The following is a 25,000-nucleotide window of genomic DNA, read 5'->3' as shown; positions in this document are numbered from 1 at the left end:
AAATATCAGTTTTTTCGATTTATGAGGGATTTTTGAAACGAAAGTTGCCACCTTTTTTCTATTAGAAAAGTTTTTCAACAAGCTTGTTTTTTTACCTCGTGGTGATGATAAAATTACTGGTCATTTTATTCGGTTTATGAAGAAATTTCTAACCAAGAGTTGCCACATATTTTTTATATAAAATGTTTTTCAACAAGCTTGTTTTCGTACCTTAATTAAATATTAAAAAAAAAAATGTGTTCAAATTGTTGGTCTTAAAAAATTAATAATAAAATTCAATTTATAAACGAGAGTTGCCACCTATATTTTATATAAATCGTTTTTCAACAAACTTGTTTTCGTACCTCGTAGTGATGATGAAACTACAAGAGATTAGTTTCTAAACGAGAGTTGCCACCTGTCTTTTATAAAAAAACTTTTTTAACAAGCTTGCATTCGTACCTCGTAGTAATAATAAAACTAAGAGATCAGTTTATGCGGTTTATGATGGAATTTATAAACGAGAGTTGCCACCTATCTTTTATATAAAAAGTTTTTCAACCAGCTTGTTTTCGTACCTCGTAGTGACAATAGAACTAGAGGAAATCATTTTATTCAGTTCATGAAGGAATTTTTAAAAGAGAGTTGCCACCTATCCTTTGTATAAAAAGGTTTTCAATAACTTTCGTACCTTAATGAAATATTTTTGAAAGAATTTGTTCAACTTGGTGGTTTTAAAAATCAATAAAAAAATACAAATCAAATGATTTACTAAAAAATTTGAGGTTACATTCAAAATTATTATAAGGTTATGAGAAAGGAACATTTTTGGAATGTTTCACCTTAGATGATTTCTTATTCCCATCATTTTTTTCACTTTCTATTCACATTTGTTTTCGAAAATCTTCTTCAACAGACATTACAAAGGCTAAATTCGTGTTTTCCTTTAGTTTAAGATTCTCATCCATCTTGACCAAGTAAAAAAAACCAGGCATCTAAAAATCATCATCGCTCCTGAGAATTACTCTCTCGCCGCTTTAACTTCATAGCTTCGGGGTCACCTTCTGAGAAACAGAAGTTATTTGAAAGCACAGAAGTTCTAAAAGTTAGTTTTGTAGACAAGTTTTGGTCACTAAGGACTCTTCAGCCTCCTACAATTCTAGATCGATTCATATAATTCCGAAAAATTTTCGTAATAATATCTGACGTTCATTTCCGTTTGACAACGCTGGCGGCGTTTGATAAAAACGTTTGAGAAAACAAATAAAGAGGTTGTAAACTCTTTATAAGAATAAAATGGAGAGTGTAAACTCTTTCTCGACGCTTGAGAATCTATGGTATTACGAAGAAACACGTTTTTTTAAACTAATAACTCGGGCTTGGAAGAGCTAAACCACTTTTTTCATTTAAATATAATATTCTATATTACTCACCAATCGGTTCGTGATAAAATGCCGTTTAATGTTTTAAGCCAACGGTCCATGCAATTCCAGAGCCATTCTGGCTCTTTGGACATTGGTATATCTAATGTGTGTATTTCGGCCATTTTCTCGGCAATTTTCTCTGAAATTTTCGGCACCGCTAATTCACGTGTAAGTAAAGCACGAGCCTGTAGATGATATTATAAAAATATGTATATATTTTTATATTGAAATAGTTTCAATACAAATTTTTATCACGTTTCCAAAATAACTTACGTTTAAGTATTGCTCGAGACGGCCGCCAGGGAATATGCCATATAGTTTTGGACCGAAATTCCTTTCGCTCAGCAATGCGAAGACAACGGATTCGGTGATGATGCCACCCAAGGCATCATCCTCCTCGCCATGTACTTCACCATAAATGCGAAGTAAAACCTGCAAAGAAATTAAAATTATTTCGAAAAATTTAGTATTTTTTAAAAAAACTTTAGTCGATAGTCGAAAATTGCGGCATAGCAGGTGTTTCTTAAGATATTTTATTCCAGTCGAAGCACTACACGGTTCATGTAATGCTTTACTCACAAGTATACTTCTCGCTAAAGCTTCAGCTATCTCCCTTAGGAAACACTGTTTCTAAGAGACCAAGCAATATCACTTACCTCATTCGGCTCACTATTCGACTTTCGTCGAACAACTAAAGGCAACTGTTCCTCATTATTGTTTTCACCGGTTATGTAGTCGCTACTTTCACCGTTCAATCGAAGATAATCCTCACTGCCTTGTGGTGCTGTGGAATTTTGTGCGATAAACTGTGAGTTATTGTCAGTCGTCGGTAAACTGACATAATACAGAAAATTCGACAAGCCGCCACTGTAAAAAAGGGGATTTTTTTTTTAATTATAGCTTTCAGTTCGATAAATAAAGAAATAAATATATGTATAGTATATCTGTATAGATATATGTTCTTAATTATGTACATTAATTTGCGGTTTCGTTCGAAAAACTCACTTAATCTTTTTCACAATGATATCAGCCGGGCTGATCGTTTTCCAGCGGCCAGTCAAGTAGTCGCGACACAAACGCGCAGCAACCTCGCGTATTTCCTCTAGAGAAGCCTGTAATTAGTGAAATATATATAAATTAATTACCTAATTACTCAAAAAGGTTTAGTGGAATTGAGACGAATTTAGTGGAAATATGGTATTTATTTGGAGATAAGCAAAATTTCATGCTGGGTGGTGAAATTATTGCTATATATTCGTATAAGGAAGCGAACTTGCTTGTTAATTTATATAATATAATATAACGGATGTTGGGAAACGACTTTTGAAAGAGTTGTTAGTAAATATTAAGAGATATTCTTATATGTGTTGTCAGAAACTGGGATTGTGATTTCGGGGCTTAACTTAGTTCTAGTAAGCAAGTGAATCAAAAAGATCTAAAGATTGTAGCTGAAATTCTAAGATTACATTTGCAAAATCCTCAGATTTCGTAAGATGACATCCAAGGTTGCAATGAACTCCTTAAAGTTCTTAAAAGTTGTTCGAATATTCCTTGTTGATAATCGCATCAGCTTCAGGATTTCTGAAGCCATTTTCTCTCACTGAACTTTTAGAAGGAATTACCATTGGTAATTATCCAACCAGATCTAAGTTATATGCTCTTCAACCGGATCTAGATTAAAAGCTTTATATAAAAACCTTCACTACAGGCATCGAACTTGGCATTTTACTTGGAATACCTTACTTAATCTTCATTTTCTCTTGGATGTGCAACTTAAATTTCTCTGTGGATAACAGAAATTGCTAGCTAGACAGATAGGAATAATTTGATGTTTGTACTGCGATCTAAGATCTATTGTGAGCTGCATTTTGTTCCACAGACTCACATAGGCCTAACATTGTGATGAATTTCATGACCTTGCTGGACATTATTGGGATGATGTGGGCTTTGATTCTGAGTCCGTACACTGCTATGCAGTGTAATATCAGATCCTCAGGAGTTTCTGGCTTCTTGTCGCAAGACTAGATCAGATCAGATCCTCAGAAGTTTCTGGCTTCTTTCACAAGACTAGAAATTTTCACAAGAGACTATATCCATTTTAAATAAATGCTACTTAAGCCTGCAATTTACAACATAAAATGTCACGTGTAACCAGAATTTGTCTCTGTGGAACTTTATTATACTATTTTTGATCCTGCGTGAGGTTGTAACCACCCATCAAGAACTTTGCCCGGCGCATGCCTGTAAATTGTCGCCAATATCTTTGTGTGCTCACTCTTTCCTCCCTCCGAAACAGTTCCTTTATGGAATGGATGGTAACTTAGATCTTAGATTCCGGTTCTACCATATTGGATATAGCCGCAGATCTTGCAAATTTATCAGCTAGTTCGTTCCCAACTAACATTCAAGAAAGTTGAAGCTTTCAGACTTGCAGGTTGGATCTTTTGATTTACACAACTAAGGAATGGCAAAGTGCGGTTGGCGTCAAAATCTCGTCTTGATATCAAAGGCGGTGGAATATTTTCAGTTGCTTATGTTAAAAAGAAAGTGGTGCACATGCATTCAACCTTAGTTATTATTAAATTACTACCAAACAGAAGTGCGAAAAGCGTTAGGGATATTTGGGGGTTAGAGCATTATTTGGACTGGTTTTATTAATTTTTAGTGCCAGACTGCATTATTATTAGGTAAAATTAAGTGGGTACCTTAATTAATTTTAAGATATCTTACAGTTTCACCAATATTTCCGTTATGAAGCCAGCTAAAGCTTCGGAGTTTCTCACATTCGATGTCTAGGCGCTTGAGTATAATGAAAAAAACATACATATACAGATATTGAAAGTACCGAAATTGATTTGAAAAATTATTTTCTATATATTATCTAATAATCTACATAGTTTTTTGTATAATATATAAATACAGTGGCGGTGAAAAGTATACATACATTGCAAACAGTACAGTCGAGCAACGGTACAGACCGTTGTAAAAAACTGAAAAATAGTGATTCTAATGAAGTTAAGCCGCTCATTGGGCATTCGGAAAAGCTTTATGCTAGAAACAACAGCTTGAATCTCAAAGAAATGGCCAAAAGTATCAAAAGTCATTACACCAAAATTAGCCAAACACATAGAACAAAACAAAGAGATTCAGAGTAACGAGTGCTACAGTAGACTACTATGTAAGAAGTCTCTTATTTCAGAATGAAACGAAAATTTCGTCTAGAATTCGCGAAAGAAAATGAAGAAAAGATATTTGATTTTTGTAAAAAAGGTTTTATTTCAGGATGAGTTGAAATTCAACATTTTTGGTGGCGATGGAAAAAATGGTTTGAAGCAAAACCAAGGCTGAGCTGGGCACTAATTTAGTACCAACCCTGTAGCATGGTGGCAGCAGCGTAAGGGCTTAGAGAGCTGTCGCCGCCACTGAATTTGGAATTTTATGAATTGTAACAAGCAAAAGTCGCTGTTGGAATACAAATTGTTATCATTAGTGGGTAATTTGGTTATGATGACAGCGTTCAAAATAAATTGTGATTCAGTTTTGTCAAAAACACAAGCCTACGGGTGGCACAAAACCTTTAAAGACGATAGAAAGATCGTTGAAGACATGCTTCGTTCTGGACGACCTTCGATCTTTTCAACAGATAAAAATATTAAAAAAGTGAAGAATATGGTGCTTGAAAATCGTTAGCAAGTGTTAAAGAGATGGCAAGAGGGCTCGACATCTTTCACGAGTCCGTTAGAATGATTTTAGCAGATATTTTGGGTATGAAACGCGTTCTTGATCGACCCGCTCCGATAAAGGTGAATAATCTTTTTTTTTATCAAAAAGAAACCTCACCCTTTGGACTCCAGTATGTATGTCCGAATTCCGATCCCACATTCATGGAAAGCATTGTAACAGGCGATGAGGCTTGGGTTTATAAGTTTGACAAGCAAACAATTCAACAATCATCGGAAAAAACGATCCGAAACTAAAAAAAAACAAAAAACACGCCAAAGCCGCTCAAAAATCGAGGTGATGCTCATTATATTTTCGATATTCGTGGTTTGGTGCATTATAAATTTGTTTCGGAGGGACAGAATGTCAACGAAGAGTACTATTTGGCCATATTGAGGTGTTTGCGCGAGAACATTCGTCGAAAGCGGACGGAATTGCACCATCGCATCGAGCCACGATTGTGACCGAATATAAACCCGAACACGCAATGAATACCATCAATCAACCACCGTAAAATTGGCTTCGTGTGATTTTTTCTTGTTCCACAAACTGAAATTGTCGCGCCTTTGAACCCGTTTTCAGTCGATCGATGGTACAAAATTCGCTGAAGGAGCTGAAGGTCATCGCAAAAAATGCTTATGAGAAGTGTGCGAGGACTGGAAAAGGCGTTGGCATAAGTGTATTACAAATGGTGGGGATTACTTTGAAGGCGACAAATTAGATATTTATGAATAATTAAATATTTAGCGTTTTATTTATAATTTCTGTGTACTCTTTTGTCACAATCTATTCATGAAATTTACCATGTATGATTATCTAGAGCAATAATGCAATCTCTGAAGAAATTATTGAGATCAAGTCACTATAGCATATAGGAGGGCTGCTATATATATTTCTGGCCTAATAATGAAAATAGGCATATTTATCAACGAAAATGATTTTTTTTTTGTTTTTTTTTCGTTGGATTTGGCTCGTCTTGGAAGACCCACACGGTCGATTGCTGTTTTGTTTCGGGCTCATACGCATAGATCCATGATTCGTCACCTGTGACGATCTTATAAACGTCTTTTGAAGCACCGCGATCGTATTTTTTCAGCATTTCTTTACACCAATCCACACGAGCCTTTTTTTGAGCGATTGTCAAATTGTGCGGGATCCAACGAGAACAAACCTTTTTACGGCCAGGTGTTCATGCAATATCGAATGTATGCTGGTGGGAGAAATGCATAGGCATGCCTCTATCTGAAGGTATGTTACATGACGGTCTTGTATTATCAGTTCACGTACGGCATCGATGTTTTCTGGCACAACGGCTGTTTTTGGACGACCTTCACGGAATTCGTCTTTGAGCGAGCGTCGGCCACGATTGAATTCGTTGTAACAGTTTTTCACAGTGCTATAGGATGGTGCTTCATAGCCATACAAAGATTTTAGTTCATCGATGCACTCTTGTCGTTATAATCACGAGTTAATTCCAATTAAATGACAAAACGTTCTGAGTGATGTCATGCTAAAAAATGTCAAACTTTCCAATGGAAATGTCAGATTGCACCTGACAACACTTAGTGTTGCCAAGTCCAGAAATATATATAGCAGCCTATGGAAGTAGCTGAACCATTACAACCAATTTCTGTTAAGGTATCTTTCCTACTTTTGAAGGGTATTATAGCTTTAGTGCAAACGAAGTAAACGTTTTTTACTTATTTGACGAAAATTCTTATGACCAGCTCTCAAAGTAATGCGATTATTCTCTCATTATAATATTTACATATACTCGCATATTTACTGATGACACATATTATTTGCACGCATATGGTAAATAATTAAGGGATTTGAATAGCAATCAGCTTTATTGTTATTGATAAGGGGGCCGATTTCAATGCTTATATTTATAGTAAATATTTACCGTAACCAAAGTAAATGAGAGATAACAATTTTAATTAAGTAATACATAGTAAATAAATAGAAACATTGAATTGATTAGACTAATCACCGTATAATCGTTTCAAAGTTTCTATTTACTCTCACTACACAACAAAACTGAAGGAAAAATTTGCGACTGATGTACTAAGAGGTGTGTGGGGTATTTGAGTTGTTCAGATTACGTCTTTTGAGTTCAAAAATTTTTCCATCACACATCTTTGTCCTTTTAGTAAAATTTAGTAAGTAAAATCCTAGATGTTGGGATGTCCATTTTCCTATCAAATTTCGCGAAGAAAGCTCTTCAAATAAAAAACTTGGCAAGAAACAGCCTCTAACATCACTGTCGTCAAATGTTTGCAAACTAGTGTTATCATAATCAATTCTAAGTAAACGCATACCACGTGAATGAATCAATGGTAAATTGTATCCGTAATTTTGTTAGTAGGCACGAAAGCACTTTAGACGGAGTAAGAACTTGGTAGTAAACGAGCTAGTGAAATCTTACCAAATTACCGAACAGTTCATATTATATCAACTGATCAAATTTGGGCCGGATTCAATTTAACTACGCGCGTAACTCAAATCGATAAAAAACAAGTCGTAAAATTGTAGAACCTTTTTTTATTTTGGTGTGAATTTGGATATCCATATGTCAATTAGTGTGTGTGTTTGACAGTTTTGTTTGTTTACGATGCGAAAAATTTCCATGGCGACTGCTAACAATGAAAGAAAGCTGAACAACCCGTTTGTTTGAAATTTTGTATATTAGACACTATTGATAAACGTTTATGATTATTTTGATCTGACATTTGTCACAAATGTCTCTGACAGTCATACCAACTTAGAATAAAAATATTTCGACAAAATTAAAAGTCTTCGAGCGAAATTTTGGCGCACAGTAGTAGTTACTTTCAACGTTGATCCACTGATTCTAGCGACCCTATAACTTGTCGATACCATTTTTGTAGTACGTTTCGGCCTTTGCTTCAAAAGAGGACTGAGTTTTTGGCGATCGACGATGTGAATACGGCACAAGTGGAAGCAATAGTAAGCCGATTCATGAAATTTTGCCAACGTTTTCACTGACTTATCTTGGTGAAACTTTCTTTTTCTTCAAAAGCGCCCACTTTTCGGCGATTTCGTCCTTCAAACAATCCAATAACGCTATGTAATAGTCGCTGTTGATCGTCCTTCCTTTGTCAAGGTAGTCAATAAAAATTATTCCACTGACTTGCCGCTTGTTGCGTTTTTTCATGCTTTGGAGCGGGTTCATCGTATGCAGTGCACTCGGATCACTGTCGATTCGAACTTGGAGTGAAAGGAAGTAGCCATATTCCATCCATTACCACATATCGGCAAAAAACGTGGGTTTATTACGCTTGAACATCTCTAAACCTTGCTCCGAATCATCAACTCGTAGTTGTTTTTGGTCAAAAGTGTGCTCGGGCGGCATCCACTTTGCACAGAGCTTTGTTATACTCAAATATTCGTGAAGGATATGACGTACACGTTGAGTTGATATCTTTAGAGCGTCTGCTATCTCAAACAATTTCACCTTACGGTCATCCAAAATTATTTTGTGGATTTCTTTGATGTTTCCGTCAGTAACAATCTCTTTTCGGCGTCCACTGCGTTCACTATCTCGGTGCCCATGTAATCACGTCCAAACCTAGCATACGAATTCTTGATGGTTGATTTTCGAAGGACAGTGTCCGGCAACTCGTCATGAAGCTAAGTTTTTGCTTCAACTGAGTTTCTGTCCCTGAATTGTGCAACAAGTAAGCAAACGTGGTATGCCAGTAGACTGACGACCACCAACGACTATTGTAGATGCTGTCAGAACGTAAAACAAGAGGTGACTATAAAACATCTTCTATGCAAAGACAATGTTTTGTATAGGAAAGGAATTGCAACGATCGGTTCAGGGGGTTTGGGCCTCTGAAAAGTGTGGATGCAACGTAAGACATCCACTATATCTGCCTATGACGATAACATCGGAAAAAATTATAAACAGCGCTTGGCAGTAGAGAGATAACAGCGGATCTCAACACCTGTTATGAAACGACTAAAAAAATTTTGATTAATGTTTCGGACGTGAGTCGTTTCAATGCGAGACTCGTACCAAAAGATCTTAATTTTTTTCCAAGACGACGCCGAGTAGAGGTCGCAGAAGAGATACTTGATAATCGTGGTTTTATGAATATGACGTCAAAACTTTCCAATACAAAAATGAACCTTTGATCAATTTCAGCTACCTTACCAAGGCTAGCTACCTGATCAAGGCCGACATCCAAACATTTTCGCAGCCGCCCTACAGCCCAGATGTGGACCCCATGAATTTTTTTTGTTTCCTTGCCTGAAAAGGCAGAAGAAAGGCAAGCATTTTGAGACGACACAGGGGATCCAAGCAACATGCTCTCAAGGCTATTCCGGAGAATTCTTTTCGTGACGTCTGCAATGCTTGGAAATCGCACAGGCAGCGCTACATCGACGCAGAAGGAGCCTATTTCGAAAGTTTTTAAAGAATTGTAACGATTGGTTCAATAAATTTTATTAAATCGACTCAGTCCTATTACTTTCCGGACAAACCCTGTACATATTTAATTCGTAGTAGCTCCTGGCTTTTATGTATATATTACTTTTCTTACAATAAGCTTAGGCAAACTAATATTTTATCTACCACTCATTTTTGCCTACTTTGTCATTACGTATTTGCCGTTATCAGTTTAACAAACTTGGCAGATAGTCTATGCGCCAGAGCATTTCAAGAGGGAAGTAGTCTACTCGTTGAGTGCAAAATACCTGTAGTTGATAAAAGCGTAGAAAATATATTCGCTTGGGTCTAAATCTATATATATACATACATATAATACGAGTATATATGACATGTACTGAAAACCTCTTCTCGAATATTTATAATTAGTCCAGGATGTCACGTGGCGTGAAACGAGAGTCGCTAATGTAAATAAGTCTGTAACTAACAATAGCTCAACCAGAATATAGACTTGTTGCTTTATTATTTTTATATATGCCAGTAGACCATATTATATTTCTTCCAGGAAAGCATAATAACTCAAATATATGAAAACAAAATGACATTTCTTTTTGAAAATGAAGGGGTTTTAAGCACTTGCAAACCAGAAAAAAATCGTTTTTCTTTGAATCTTCTTATCTTAGTAATAAATTCATAAAAATAATGCATATTTACAGACTTTATTATAACGGTTAATACATAACTATAAGTAGAGGTACTTTTTTCAACAGTCTTTTTTGACAGATCACGCGCGAGTCGTGCCAAACTGTCATGTTGTATTTGCTTGGTATTGTGCACACGTAGACCATGGAGAGTCAGAGAGGCGCCGTTCGCAACAACTTGGACTGACGTTTGAAACGACTTGGTGCATCTTATGACGAGATATTAAAGTGAAAGCGTACAAAATACAGCTGGCGCAAGAACAGAACCGCCCGACCTTCGCAAATGACATTGCTTCACCCTATGGACTTTTCCAAGAACATACGACGTTATCGAGCCAAGTTTTGTTCAGCGGTCAGGGTATGTAAACAAGCAATATTGCCGATTTGGGGCGAAGAGCAAAACTGGCATTTCATACAGAATCATCGGTCCATATTTCTTTAAAAATGTTATCGCGTCATGATTACCGACTATTTGATGTCTAAAATTGAAGCTCATGATCTTGGCGACATTTGGATATGAAAAGTCTAAAGTCTAAACATCGCGCGTGTCATTCTCCAGTTACCAGTCGGAATGCACGAACGAGTCATTGAAAATTGTACTTAACGGATGAACCATCTGTGACGTAGCCGCGGCCCACATTAGCCACAGAAGCTAAAGGTAGCTTGAGGGTAAGTTTGAGCGTACGTCAACACCGACCGATGCGAAACTACCACATTGGGGTCTTAAGAAAAAAATCTTTTCTTTGACCGTGTATAAATTGGGTTATGAACTTGGAAGGATCGTTAAAGCCAATTGAAGAAATTATATCATTTAAATATCGTGGACCTTTCATTATGAGATTCCTCGACTGTATGCAGCCTTATACTGTACCCTATGACTCCGGGGAGTAAATTGCCACAATGAGATACTTTCATTTATATGGATCTTGTGTCAGCCTCTATATTGAACCTCAACTTTTTTGGAGTTATTTCGATGTTCGAATTTCTTTTCCAGGTTAAAGCGGCTTGGTTTTTTCCGTCGGCTGCCTTGTGGATTCTAGTCAAAAACGTTGCGGGTGAGTGTGTATAGATCTCGTCTTAGAACATGTCAAAGCCAATCGCACTTTCTTTTGAGAATTCGGGCCCACTTGGATATTTGCTTTTTACGTAAACATAAGGTTCCTGTAAGAAACGGATATGGAACAGAAAATGCGGCAAATATTCCAAAGGTAAAAACTTGCAGCTTCTGGATCTCGGAGGCTACGAAAGCACATGTTTTAGAGCAGTACATACATTAAAAGTATGGACTTAAAACTGCAATCGAATATGTTTATCAAGTCGAAAGGTGATCTCTCATGTTTTATTATATGTATAAGGTAACTATTCAAAAGAAATACCCAATAAACCCTACAAAAGGCCTATAAACCTTATAAAAGGCCTATAAACTCTTTTCGATCGCTCAGTATTATTCCAACATTTTCATCGACTATTAAACCACTTAAAAATTGACACCGCAGGAGGCTAATTACTAATTTAAGTTACATACCAGCTACTCGAGTTGTACGCAAATATATCATGACGAGTGTTTCAAGAGCCTTTTCTTGATAAGATCACGAGAACTTAATTAAGTCATAAAAAAATTAAAAACCAATAATAAAAATTAATTAATTAACTTTATTTTTGGTTGTAATAACACATTTTTTCGTTATAGATAAAGAATTTCAACTCAAGAACCTGTTAATGAACTCGATATAACTGGCATACGCAATTCGCCTTTGATAAGAGTTCAAGTTGATTGTCAACTTCTCACATATTTATGCGGGTACTTAGCGAAGTAATTAAAAATTAAGAAAGAAATGTTAATTTCGATTGCGCCGGAGCTATAATACCCTTCACAAACATAAATATTCCTTACAGGAACCAGACTTTGATCAGAAAGTTTGTATAGTTATAGTGGTTCCATCAGAACAATTTCTTCTGAAATTGCACCGTCGCCTTGGAAGATAATACATATCAATTTCGTGAAAGTATCTGTTCGAATGAAAAAGTTTTCCTTATTTGATTTCGATAGTTCAGCTATATGCTTTAGTGATTGCGACAAATGAGCAGATTCTTCTTTGGAAGAGTAGATTCCAAGTCACACTAATGGAAGATAGATATACATACTCTTGAAGAGAACAAGACGTGAGCAAAATACAGACAAAAAGGAATGGCTAAATCGACTCAGCTCGTCATACTATGATCTGCGACGTTTCCTTCAGGATTTTCAAACTTCGTGGCACACTCAATATACCCTGTTCAGGCTATAAAAATTCCTGAATGCTGTTGGAAACTAAACTTTTGATGAAATGAGGAAACACGCGCACTTGTTCTAAATAATCTAATGCGATAATCTCATTGAACCTCTTGATACGACTATATAAAAAGTAATACGTCAAAGGCGCCTCTATGCACGCACTTTTAAACTACCGGGTGCGAAAATTTAAGTATGTAAATCATAATTAACACTAGATTAGATTAAAACTCATAAAATGCTTATCACAAAGTTAGGTTAGGCCACAGTGACAACAAAAAATTTAGAAAAAGAAAAATAATCTCGGAATTTTTGAGAAAAATCATTCAAGAAACTTTTATTTACTTCTATTCGCATAGAGGTTATCTACTTTTATAGCATTTATAAAGAGATATGTGAACACGTATGAGTAAAGTCCATTTCAACGATAAAACAAGCAACAAACTTACATAGTCTTCTTAGTACGGGTCTAAACGGGTGTCATAATTAAAGCCGGGGAAGTACCTTCAGGTGTATGAGGTTTGTTGGTTATATGGTTCTTATCTATCGTCCATTTTTAAAACTGTAGTGTAGGAATAACAGGATAATAATACCCACGGAATTCGTTCAAATTTAATACCGGCTTTCTATAAGGCCTCGGCCTTAGAATTATAGGTGTCCTAACTGGACCTTTATTGTATTTTTGTTTTTACCTTTCACAAACCCACCGCACAACCCTGGGGAGGGATGCTTCGCCTTCTAATCCTAATTCACTTATTTTTACAGGGTGTGATGTCTAAAAGACATCTATATGGTGCAGAGGCCTGGACGATAACAACAACTGATGAGTCGACGTTGCGAGTTTTCGAGAGAAAGGCTCTGCGGAACATTTATGGAAGAGGAAGACATCCACGCTTGGAATATCCAATTGGCGCCACGTAGCGAAAAGAGAAAAGGACTGGCGCGTTGTTGTTAACTCGGCTATAATCGCGTAAGCGGTTTCTACGCCAGTAAAGAAGAAGAAGATGTCTAAAAGATATGCCCCCAACGAATTTGGTTAATATACTTCCAAATTAAACATGTCTGGGTGCCTGACCACAGCGGAATCGTCGGGAAATGTAAAGCTGTTGAGCTCGCTACAAAATGCAAATGCCATTAGGTCGGAAATGAGCTGTAGGTCAATTGTCTTCGTGAACTCGAAAGTTGGATTCATGGGCCTCGCTCTTTCTCTGTAAGAAATGTTCAGCTTGTAGGAGGCGAAAACCTGCTGGCCCAGAGTGGAACGCAAAAGGTTCCTGGAGCTACTAATTCATAGCAAGTTTCCTATGGTCACAATCATGGGTGTCCTAACTAGACAGTGTCCCATTGTCACTCAGACGCTGAGGCTAAAGATTTTGAAGGACACAGCTTGTCAAAGTTCAGCTTTCGACAGACTAAGGTTGAAGCATCTTTGCTGCCATACTTTTTACAAAGCAGGCGAATTGGCGGGAGTAGATATAGGTGGCTTTATGTGCTTTGCAGATATGACGATCTTTTTAATCCGTACTTTGGAGTTCTGGGCATTTAGTCATAATGTAGGCATTAGATCGGGTCAATTTACAGGAGACAAAAAACTGAAAAATTGCGCATGCGTGAAATGTTTTACGGACATTCTAAACAACTTTGCCTAAGGGACTGTGGGTCACGTTTTGAGTCAGCGATACTTAAGGCGAAATTTAAAATGTCTGAATGATCGGTTAAATGCGAGATATGTAACATACATACATAGTTGTCTGAACCTATCGCTCTAATACTTAGGTATTGGAGTAGATTTGATTTGCATTTCTTTTTACAGAATAGAAAAATTATTCACAAATTTAAATTTTTTGTTAATAGTTTATAAATTAAAAACTGTCAGTTTTTAAATCACAGTTTTTTTTATTATTTTGATTTTTTTAATAATGACAGTCTTCATTATAATACTTAATTATTTATTAATAGTTTAGATACAACTACTTAACAAAAATATATAAAATATTATTAAAATTTTTTTATTATTGTATTAGTTATTTAATGATAGTAAAATTATTTAAAATGTTTCATTATTTTTTAGTAATTTATTTGTTAAAAAAAAATTATTTCATTACAGTTAATTAGGTAAATTTTCAATAAAAAGATAATAACATAACAAAATAGTTAAACTTATTAAAAAATTCATTGTTTACATACAGTAACAAAAATGCACATAAAATATATTATACCTTTTTATTATCGTTATTAATTTAATAATAGCGGAAATATTTACAATTTTAATAATTCACCATTTTATATGTTATGCAAATCGCTTCTATTTTATAAAAAAAAAATTCTGATTATCTGCACGTAAACAAACAACAATTGTTTTTGCTTTTCACACATGCGACGTCACTTATTAAAATTCGATGTCGAAACGTCAAAAACATAGTTAAAAATAAATAAACAAACCACGCACCTGCCACCTAACAACTAAATAAACTTTAGCAAGCGATAGCTAGAATATTGGGCGCACCACCTTTACCCGTTGTGTGCGATGAGGTGATTCTACGATAATCTTTCATTTCACTTGAGTTTTTTCTCATTTCTTATGCTTATATGCATGTACGCAAGTTTGTTTGTATTTTTCATGTTTTTTTATTGTTTTGTTTTCATGTTTCTTTCATTATTTTTTTGTTTCTATGCTTATTTTTTATGACAAATTCACTTACCGTTTGTAGGTTCGACATTGAGAATCGGCACTGCTATTTCCCCGGTGTTATACAGTGTTACGTTTGACACTTGGTAACTGCGCTGGATTAAAAAACAAACGCACACACACACAAAAACGGCAAATCACCCTTACAACACACAGTGTAATTAAAGTATATTTTCTTCGTTTTAAAATTTATTTGTGCACGTTATTTTGCATGTAATCACGAAGGCAGTTGGGAATACAACAGCTGCACCCGTGTGTACGTATGTAAGTGGCTATAATTTCAATAATTCACGAGAAAAAGGCTGCAATTGAGCTGCGATAATAAGTTGTTGTTGTTAATTTTAGTTTTTTGTTTGTTTCAATATATATTTATAGACGATATTTGTCTGTGCACCACATATGGGCGATGAAATAGAAAATGGAAGAAAAACAATAGACACACACGAACAAGAAACTGTAATGAGCAATTGTTTTAGTTTATATTCATATCTTCACTAGTATGCATAAATTTTTATTTTATATGCTTTAAAATGTTCTCTTTTTGTTTTTCTTTTTTCCGCTATCTGTAAATTTGACTTAAACACTCAGTTATGTATTTTTTTTTTTTGAAAACACGTCAATTCAAGTGTTGTTTTGCGCAGCTAAAAAATACAACGAATACACTTTGTTCACAGCTCGTGAGCAACTGACTGTCGCATCCAGGCGTATCGCGCATTTGGTTGGTGGCGAGCACGGCATTTGAATAGAGTGGTTATTTGTTGGCTTATCTTGGCTCCTAGCGCAGTACGCTGCTTATCGCCAACATTCTCAATTCTTCCGGTTTTACTCGTTTTATTTCTCTCTGCGTTTTGAATGCTTGCTAGAGGACATTGACTAGATTATCGTTAATTACGATGCGTATTTCATCATGAATTGGTATTGCTGCAACGCACATACATGTAAGTATGTATATAATGTGATTTACCTGTGTAAATATACAATTCCTTCGCCTTTTGGCTCTATCAATAATTGCTCGTTATTTGTTTTTTACCTGTGCTCTCATTTTTTCACGACGGCGCTGCTGAGTGATCGCTAGACACGTAGAGCAAGCAATTGTTAATAAATCGCGAATAACGTATGCTCTTTGGTACTACCAACGGTGTCTCTTAATATCTAAGATTACTTGGCGCTCTTAAAAACTTCAGTGGCAATTATTGTATGCGTACTTCATTAGAAGCAAAGAACAAAAATCAGGTCAATTTGAAAAAAACAATATGCGCGTTAGCTAACAAATATGTATGTATGTATGTTTATATCTGCAAATATGTACTGTGTTTATATGTTTGCAAGCACAAGTGGCAAATGAAATGATTTTACCTGCGTTCTTACTCCGCCTTCCTAAACTATAAAGCTGACAAATGGTGCACCAGCAGCCATTATGCAGTGTTGGTCTGGTTAAACCTTGTTTTATTGGACATTTGGTGGTCAGGTTGATAGTAGAGTCACCCAGGTTTTCGACCTAGGAATCAATGAGCACTGGTTTATGATGAATTTTTAAGAAGCTCTTGCGTATGCAATATTTATAGATTTTAATATCACATTGATTTTCTTCGACCAAGGTTGGAACCAACATCACTTCAAATTGTAGTCAATTGATCCATCTAAATAGCTAAAATCACAACATTCAACAGCAGCGTAGAGCAAAAATAGTCTTACTTTTGAAAGAGGAAGACCCTAGGAAGTGCCGAGCATCTGCTTTCATGCATATTAGGCAATACCTGCCTTAACTTGGAAATAAAAATAGCTTTCTTGCATAAAGGCATCTTTGCTGCTATAAGGAGTCGAATATACAGCCTATTCATTGATTTGTAGATTGCGTTAAAGGTACTGTTGACGTGAATTACATTAAAGAATCCGCAATAATAGATTTTAGTTATACACATATCCCCCATGATCTATCATGTAAATTAGTTGACACAGACTCGCCAGTTGTAATTTGCGCAATAATTTTCTCGTTATTACCTTAAATGCCAATAAGCGCAAATTCAAAATGAATGTAATCAGGAAATTCCGCACCCAACTTTAAATATTACCTTTCGCGTAGCAGAAAAAAATTTCTTTGTACCAAATGTGTTCTTACTGTTTTCAGTTAGTGCCACTATAATTTCCCGCTTTCTGTCAAATTTTGAATTCTTCTGTGTTGTTCTTTTGGTTGTTTCCGCTTTGTGCCGGAATTTTGTCAACGTGTTATCGATAAGTTTACTTAATGTAAATAATTAATCGCAAGTACGTTTGTGGCAATACCAAAAAGAATTGGAGAGCTGCATCAATTGATTTCAGGGTTCTTGGTTATCATAGAAATATCTAGTGATATTTGTAATATGTATTGACAGATTCATAAAACTGAATGGTGATTCTGGCTGTAAAACACTTTATTATTATTAAAAGATACAAGCTCGTAAGTGTATATAGAGAAGAAGATACATCATAATATATATATATACCTATATGTCTGTACATAATAAAATATTATGCAGGCTGCTACGTAAAAATACAACTCTGCTTTTGTTTAATTTAGGCGATAACTATTTTCAAATAAATCGAAATTTTCGTTTTATTAAAATGCAAAAATTAATGAAGAAACCATAACTAAATTTACAAAAGTTATAAATAACGACTTAGAAACTATCGTTATTAACTCTGATAGCAGTTTTTAGCTATTTTTTGTATTAAAAGACTGGCAATGCGCTTGTTGAATTTTATACACATATATCGATAACACGTCGATCCGGCAACACGCTTGGATACTAATCATTCTCCATTACCGAAAGAGAATTGAAGAATTGTGGTAGAAAATTTGTTATTTTTTGTGTGCTGCGCTGTTTTATAGAAAATTACTTGGAATTTGTAGAAAATATCCATTTGAAAATTATACAAATAGTTGTATAAAGATGTTGTGCAATGTGTAAAATATAAAAAGTGTAACTGGATGTATGATTTGGGCAGGAAATTTGCATTTTCAATGTTCGGTGTATTGAAGTCGAGAAGTTTTTGCCAATGAGAAATTTTTTCTAAGGAAGGCAACGAAAAAGACAACGATTGAGCGTGTGAGTGAGTAGATCAAAGACGAGCTCAGTGGCGTCGAACAAAGCAGCGCCATTTGACGCTGACCGAACGGAATATAAGCAGTAGCAAAAAAATTAGTTTTAAAAATAATAACAAAAATATTGAGGAAGGTATCGCTAAACGCTGTGTGGGCGTGTGTTTGTACGTGCAAAATTGAGTTGATCGGTTGTCGGGAAGCGTTGTGGTAGTGGAGAACATAAATTGCATGAAAGATGGCGTCGTCGATGATAGCTGCAGCAGCAGTTGCGGCGTCGACATCGGCGTCATCAGCTGCAACGGGCGAAATTAAAAGAGAAGAAGAAGAAGAAGATGGTTGCAACGAAGAGGGAGAAGAGGAAGCGTTTAATACCACACTACGTTCCTGTGCCAATGATCCAGATTTTGCGGTAATATGTGCATTCCTGCAAAAGTTCGCCAAGGATTTGGGTATACCGTTACCCAATTTCAAGCATTTGCAAGAGTGGCTTACAAATACAGATGAAGGTAAGCGTTCTTATGGTAATTTCAATCAAATTTGATTTATATATCGTTACATTTTTTTCTAGTCACCGATCAATTGCGTGATCTACACATAAAGCTTTTGCGTAAAACGCGCAAAACCGTGCACGAGAAAAGTTGGGAATCGGCGCTAAGTAAATTCTGTTTCTCATATTCCGCACAGGATGCATGGGAGGTAGAACGTTTTGGCTACAAAAAGTCAAGTTTAAAAGTAAAACTAAGAATTTTCAGGGTAAGCAAACAACAATAGCGAAATACTATAGTTTTAAATTTTATAAACTTTTTACAGGAATTGCTTGAAAGTCAATTTCAACGCAATGGCAAGTTTCGTGCTCAAATACTTACAATGAGTGCAGATTCCTTACGTTCGCAACCGATAGGGCGTGATCGTCTTGGACACACTTACTATTTTACACAAGATTCTGATGGCAATTTGCGTGTATATCAGGAACATCTAGACGAAGAAATTTGGCAAGTGGTCGCCACGACACGTGAAGAATTAGTTAATCTCATATCACGACTGCGTGGCAATGAAGTGGTGCTGCCCTCTACAGATATTGGAGTTGATGAAGACACCAGTAGTAGTAACAGTTGCACAGCTCAAGTGGAAAAACCACCGCCGCCAGAAGAACAAGACGACTCACAGGAGGAAGAAGCGCGTATACCAAATTTGCGCATAAAATTATCAAATAACGGTAAATTAGCTGTAACGTCACCAAATACCACAACTCAAACAACATCGCAAGCAACAAAACGTTGTCTGGATGATGTCGAGAAAAGTTCACCACGGAGTGAAGAATTAAATATCATAAAGAAAGCGCGCCCTTCACTTTTGGACGTGAATCGCGCTAAAAAACCCAGTCGATATGAGAAGACTATATCCGAAGAAGAGGAAGAAGAAGAGGAAGAAGAAGAGGGTGAGGAAGGTGAAGAAGATGAAGAGGATGACGTTGATGAAGAGGAGCTATCCATTGAAGAAGAGGATATAGATAGCGCAGCTGCCGAAGAGGATGAAAATGAGGAGAAAGAAATAGAAGACTCAGATGGTGACTCTGATGAAGAGTTGAATGAAGTTGGTGAAGCCATTGAAGAATCCACCCTTATAGTAAGCGGTGAGGGTGCTGGCGAGGATTGCGAAGGAGTGTACACAAATAAGCAATTTTCACTAAACACAATACTTTTCGGCGATGACGACGAAGTTTGCGAGGTAGCATATACAGATCCAATTGTGGGAGAAGTTGTTGAAGAAGCAACGTTTTACGTATATGGTGAAGGAACTGGTGCTGACTGCTTAGTTGGTAATGGCAAAAATGATGTTGAGACAGCAGCAGCAGCAACAACAACAACAACCACACCGACGACACCCACAAAAACAAACGAACCGAAGGCAACATTTTTTTTTGGTGAACCTGGTTGCCTTAAACTTAGTCCGATGAAACAACAACAAGCAAAAGATAAAGGAAATAATGTGGATGGTGATAGTGGGGGAAATTCACCGGTTGTTGCTAAAGGAAGTGAAATATTTAAAAATGCGGCGAATGAGAAAGATGAAGAGTGTGTTGAAGCTGAAAAAGACGCCGAAAAATGTGTTAAAGAAACAAGTGATCTTGTTCATGCAAAAGAAAAAAGTGAACAAGCAAATAATATAGACTTAAAGAAAGAAGGGGATATAGATTTAAAGAAAGAAGGGGAAAATGTACTATTGAAGGACAAGGAAACGCATGAAAACAAAGAATTAGAGGAGAAAGTGGTGGCTAACGGTGGCGATGTTGAAAGTGTTACGAATCCTGTAGAAAAAGATAAAAGTGAAGACCAGAAAAATTGTGCTAAAAATCTTGAGGAAAAAGTGAACGAACGGAAAGAAAATGTAACGATTGATGATGACTCAAAAAATAGTGACGAGTCAGTAGAAAAACTGTCAGTTAGTAAAGCCGAGCATACAGAAGAGAGTTTTAACGATAATAAAGCTGAGGATCAAAATAAAGCCGAGACAGAAAACGGAGTTGAAGCTGCTGGGGACAAGCAGCCTTTGAAAGAAAATAATTCAACCGACAAACCGGATGTAAACAATGACAAAGACGCTGAGGTTAAACCAAATGAAGAACTGAATCAAAGTGAAACTACCGTTACGACTAGCGTTAATGAGCCCAAAGCGCCTGAAATTCCTAGCAATGACGAAGATAACGATATCATACTACCAAAGTCCACAACTACTGCGGTAGATATCGAAATTGAAAAGACGGAGGAAAATGCAGTTGCCGAGCAAGTAGATACTAAAGTTAACGCTAATACTGAGTTACCAATAGAAAATAATAGTTGTAAACCAAAAGAAACCATTGAAATCGAACAAATAAAAATTGAAAATCCGCCTACTGAATTACTCGCTGAGCCGGTAACAAAAAGTAACGAGCATACCGAAGAGAAAACCTTGCCAACAATAAATAATAGCAGCGAAAGCTCAAAAACTGATTTGGAAAATGTCAAACCTAGCACATTAACCGTTACACAATCAGTAAGCAATGAGGTCACTAATGCCGTGTCGGTCACGAATATCGTCTCGGTCACTAACACTTGTGCCAGCACTACCGCCGCCGCTACACCGCCTACTACCATCAATCGCAAACGACGACTTGAGGATATGCCAGCACCTGCGACACACCGTTTATCGACATCAGAGAGTGAGGTGGATATACACTCAGAGCAACCGGAAGAACTTGCTACCGAAGATGACCTCGATCCAGCAGATGTAGGTGGTAAGCGGATAAAAATGCGTCCCAAAATAACAAACGCCGATCTCCGCAAAAAGGTGGAGGCACAAAAAACACGCGTTGAGGAGACAACCTCTTCGAGTGGTGAAGAGGAAGCGCGTCGTAGGCGTAAAATAATAACGCCACGCCGGCAAATTGAACGCTGTGTGAAAAATCTGAAAGTAGCACAAGAAGCGGCCGCTAAGCGTGAGTGTAGTCAAGCGCAAGCAGCAAAGCAGACAGAAAGTACCATTTCAGCGACTGAAGAGAGGACCGTAGGGCTGAATTTGACAAGTTCAACAACAACGTTAGCATTTCCGCCAGCTTTTCCCGCTGTTGCAACGACATCTTTACCTTTGGTAAGCGCAGCAAAACCGTTGGTACCAACAATGCCCTCACCAGCGCCAACATTACCGCTAACACCGGTGCATGCAACACCAACACCAACAACCACAACGGGCCGACAGAAGCCGACGCTTGCCGAAATCATTGAGAAGAAATTGAAAAAGTCTAGCGAAAAAACGGCACCAACACCGCCCACAGTAAAGGTGGAGACACCACATACAACAAAAGCCGCGACAACAATAGTCGTTACAGCAACAACAACCAATGCTAACGATGTTAATACGCCGCTTTCCACATTTTCGCCACCTAAAAAGTCGCCAATCACCAAACCGTTAAAAAAGAATTTACTCACACAACTACGACAGGAGGAGAGTGATGAGGACTCCATACCGCGCAAGCGGACCATTAGCGATGCAGGCGCAACTGCAGTCGCCACAGAAACGGCGGCAAAAAAACTGGAAACATATAGCAGTGAGGATAAAGAGCCGACACCAGAACGTAAGACGCTGGAACGCAAGACGCCCGAACGGAAGACACCCGAACGCAAAGTAAACGAATCGCTGTTCGCCGAACGGGCAAGCGTGCCACGTAAAACGCCAGATCGTAAGACACCGGAGCGTCAACGTAAGCGCCGCAGTAGCGAGGAAGTGAAGGCGACCGGAGCGAATGAGTCGGAGAGTAACAAGGAAATGAAATATGAAACGTTGGTGGAGCATGAAACTAAAACCACGGAGGTCGTGGTGAAGAAAGAAAAAAGCCCTTCACCTGTTGCAGAGGTTACCACTTTTGGGCGTCGCTCAAGTAGACGCAGCGCTGCGACGGTCATTTATGCCGAGTTACCGCAACCGAAACGTACTCGAGGTGGAGCGAAGGCAACAACACCCGTCGCAACACCCAAAAAGGAAGATAAGAAGAGTGAGTCAAAACAGACGGTCAAGGCTGTGGTGGAGCCTGTTAGCGCGGAAGAGGCCAAAAACGATACTGCTATGGAAAATATAATCACGGAAACAATTGCAACCACAACATCGAAAGAAATCGTTGCGACAGCTAAGAAAGCAGCTGCTAGCACACCAACAGCCAAGGAAAGTAGTAAGGAAGCTAAAGCAAAAGCTAAGCCAACGCCGAAAGCTTCAAAGGCCACAAAGAAGGATGCCAAAAAGGAGACAGCAAGCAGTGTTAATGAAGAGGTAATTTAAATTTAATTGCAAATATATCATACCTTTACAAAAACAAAAAACTCCTTTATTCTTAGTCGAAGTCCAAGCCGGAAAAGAAACTCGCTGCAACGAATGCATCCAGTGTGAAGAACGCCAGCACGACTGCAACTTCAACTACAGCCACGCCGGAAAAAGCAGAGAAAACGCCGTTAGTCAAGTCCACACCCACCCCTTCACCTACCAAAACGACAACGCCAGAAAAGAACGCGACTGAAAGCACACCGGCCGGTGCTCGTGGACGTGGGCCACGCAAGCAACGTGAAGTGGATGCCACTAATATTATTGATACTATCGATTCCGAAACGCCGGTGCGTCAATCGCGGCGCATTGCACAGCAGAAAATACGTGAGGAGGCTGAACGGCGCAAACTCGAAGAGATAGCGCTACGTACCATGAAGCAGGAACTGAAGAAGAAGAAGAAGGCTGAAAAACAGACAGATCCTACTGTGGTAGAACCCTCGGAACCATCCTCGTCCGAAGAAAGCGAGGTGGAGTTGAAGAAAAAGGCGAAAAAGAAGTGTCCCGGCAAAGATGGTTGGTCATCGGGTTCGGAGGAACAAGAAGAACCGGAGGAAGAAGATGAACCGCCACAGTATAGCGATCCAGGTTCACCGCTCTTCCGTTCAGATCACGAATTCTCACCGGAATCCGATTTGGAAGACGAAACGCAAGTGGTACCCATGAAACGTGCGCGTACCGCGCGCAAAGAGGACGCCGAAGAGGGTGAAGATGGCGATGAGGAAGCTTGTCAAAAATGCGGTAAATCTGATCATCCCGAGTGGATACTACTGTGCGATAACTGTGACAAGGGTTATCATTGTTCTTGTCTATCGCCTGTGCTATTCTATATACCCGAAGGTGATTGGTATTGTCCGCCTTGCCAGCAAGAGCAGCTGATTGCGGCCTTGGAGAAACAGCTGAATGATTTCGATGAATTTGTTGAGCTGAAGCGTTTGCAAGAGGTGGAAAATAAACGGCTGGCCGCCGAAGCAGAACGCGCCGAGCAGGAGCGACTTGAGAATGAGAAACAGCAGCAGAAGGAACTAAAAGAGCGTAAAAAGCAGAAGAAGAAGAGTAAACGACGTGGTGAAAACGGTAAAGAAGGTGAGGATGACGAAGACGAAAGTGGCAGCAGTGGCAGTACGGATGACGGTAAAAGCGATGAGCGCAACAAAAAACGCAGCGCAAGTGATGATGATAGCGATGATGATAAACCGTTGGTGAAGAAAGGCACCAGCAGTCGTAAATCACGCACCGAAAACTATCGTGATAGTCACAAGCGACGACGTGGTGATGGGCGAAGTCGTCGGCGCGCAGCCGCACGCGGTATCGCCAGCCGACGTCGTCAACGAAATGACTCGGATAGTGGCACCGGCAGTGGCTCACATAGGTCGGGCAGCGATAGTGGTGGTTCACGTAGCGGTACGGGCTCCTCCTCATCATCATCGTTAACTGACAGTGATGACGAGCCGATTTACAAGTTGCGCAAGCGACGACAAATCAATGTCAGTTATCGGCTGAACGAATACGATGATCTTATCAACTCGGCGTTAAAGAAAGAAATGGATGAGTTGGCGGGTGCTGGCAATTTGGGACGCGGCAAAGACATTTCCACCATAATGGAGGCGGATAAAGAGGAAAAGGCACGTCAGCGACAATTGGAGAAGGACGAAACCGCGGTTAAGGATGAGAAGGACGCGATAAAAACTGAAGAGCAGGACACAGAAAATGAAAACGAGAAAGATAAGGAAAAACAAACAAAGGAGGATGGCAAAACGAAGTCAGATGACGGCGATGACTCAGATGAAGTGCTGAAACGTAAGGCGAAGCCGAAGGGTTCTATCAAAAAGAAGCCACGCAAATTAACCACCTTGGATATTAGTTCC

General features: G+C 38.1%; 2 protein-coding genes across 2 annotated transcripts; one reads left to right on the top strand and one right to left on the bottom strand.

Moving 5' to 3' along the window:
- Positions 1-1,412: 1,412 nt before the first annotated feature.
- On the bottom strand, positions 1,413-15,734 carry LOC125780255 (choline/ethanolamine kinase-like; the record flags this gene model as incomplete). The annotated part of the gene is given in 6 exon segments (XM_049462188.1): positions 1,413-1,588; positions 1,677-1,835; positions 2,060-2,270; positions 2,409-2,515; positions 4,134-4,202; positions 15,216-15,734. Coding segments are annotated over 6 exon segments (740 nt in total), but the record flags the coding sequence as incomplete, so codon positions are not given.
- A 2,234-nt stretch (positions 15,735-17,968) lies between these two features.
- On the top strand, positions 17,969-24,994 carry LOC125780256 (remodeling and spacing factor 1-like; the record flags this gene model as incomplete). Its single annotated transcript, XM_049462189.1, has 4 exons — positions 17,969-18,790; positions 18,853-19,037; positions 19,095-23,084; positions 23,150-24,994. Coding segments are annotated over exons 1-4 (6,291 nt in total), but the record flags the coding sequence as incomplete, so codon positions are not given.
- Positions 24,995-25,000: the final 6 nt, after the last annotated feature.

This window comes from Bactrocera dorsalis, unplaced genomic scaffold (genome assembly GCF_023373825.1).
Source record: "Bactrocera dorsalis isolate Fly_Bdor unplaced genomic scaffold, ASM2337382v1 BdCtg331, whole genome shotgun sequence".
In the NCBI taxonomy this organism is placed as follows: domain Eukaryota; kingdom Metazoa; phylum Arthropoda; class Insecta; order Diptera; family Tephritidae; genus Bactrocera; species Bactrocera dorsalis.
This window is presented reverse-complemented; position numbering and strand designations above follow the sequence as displayed.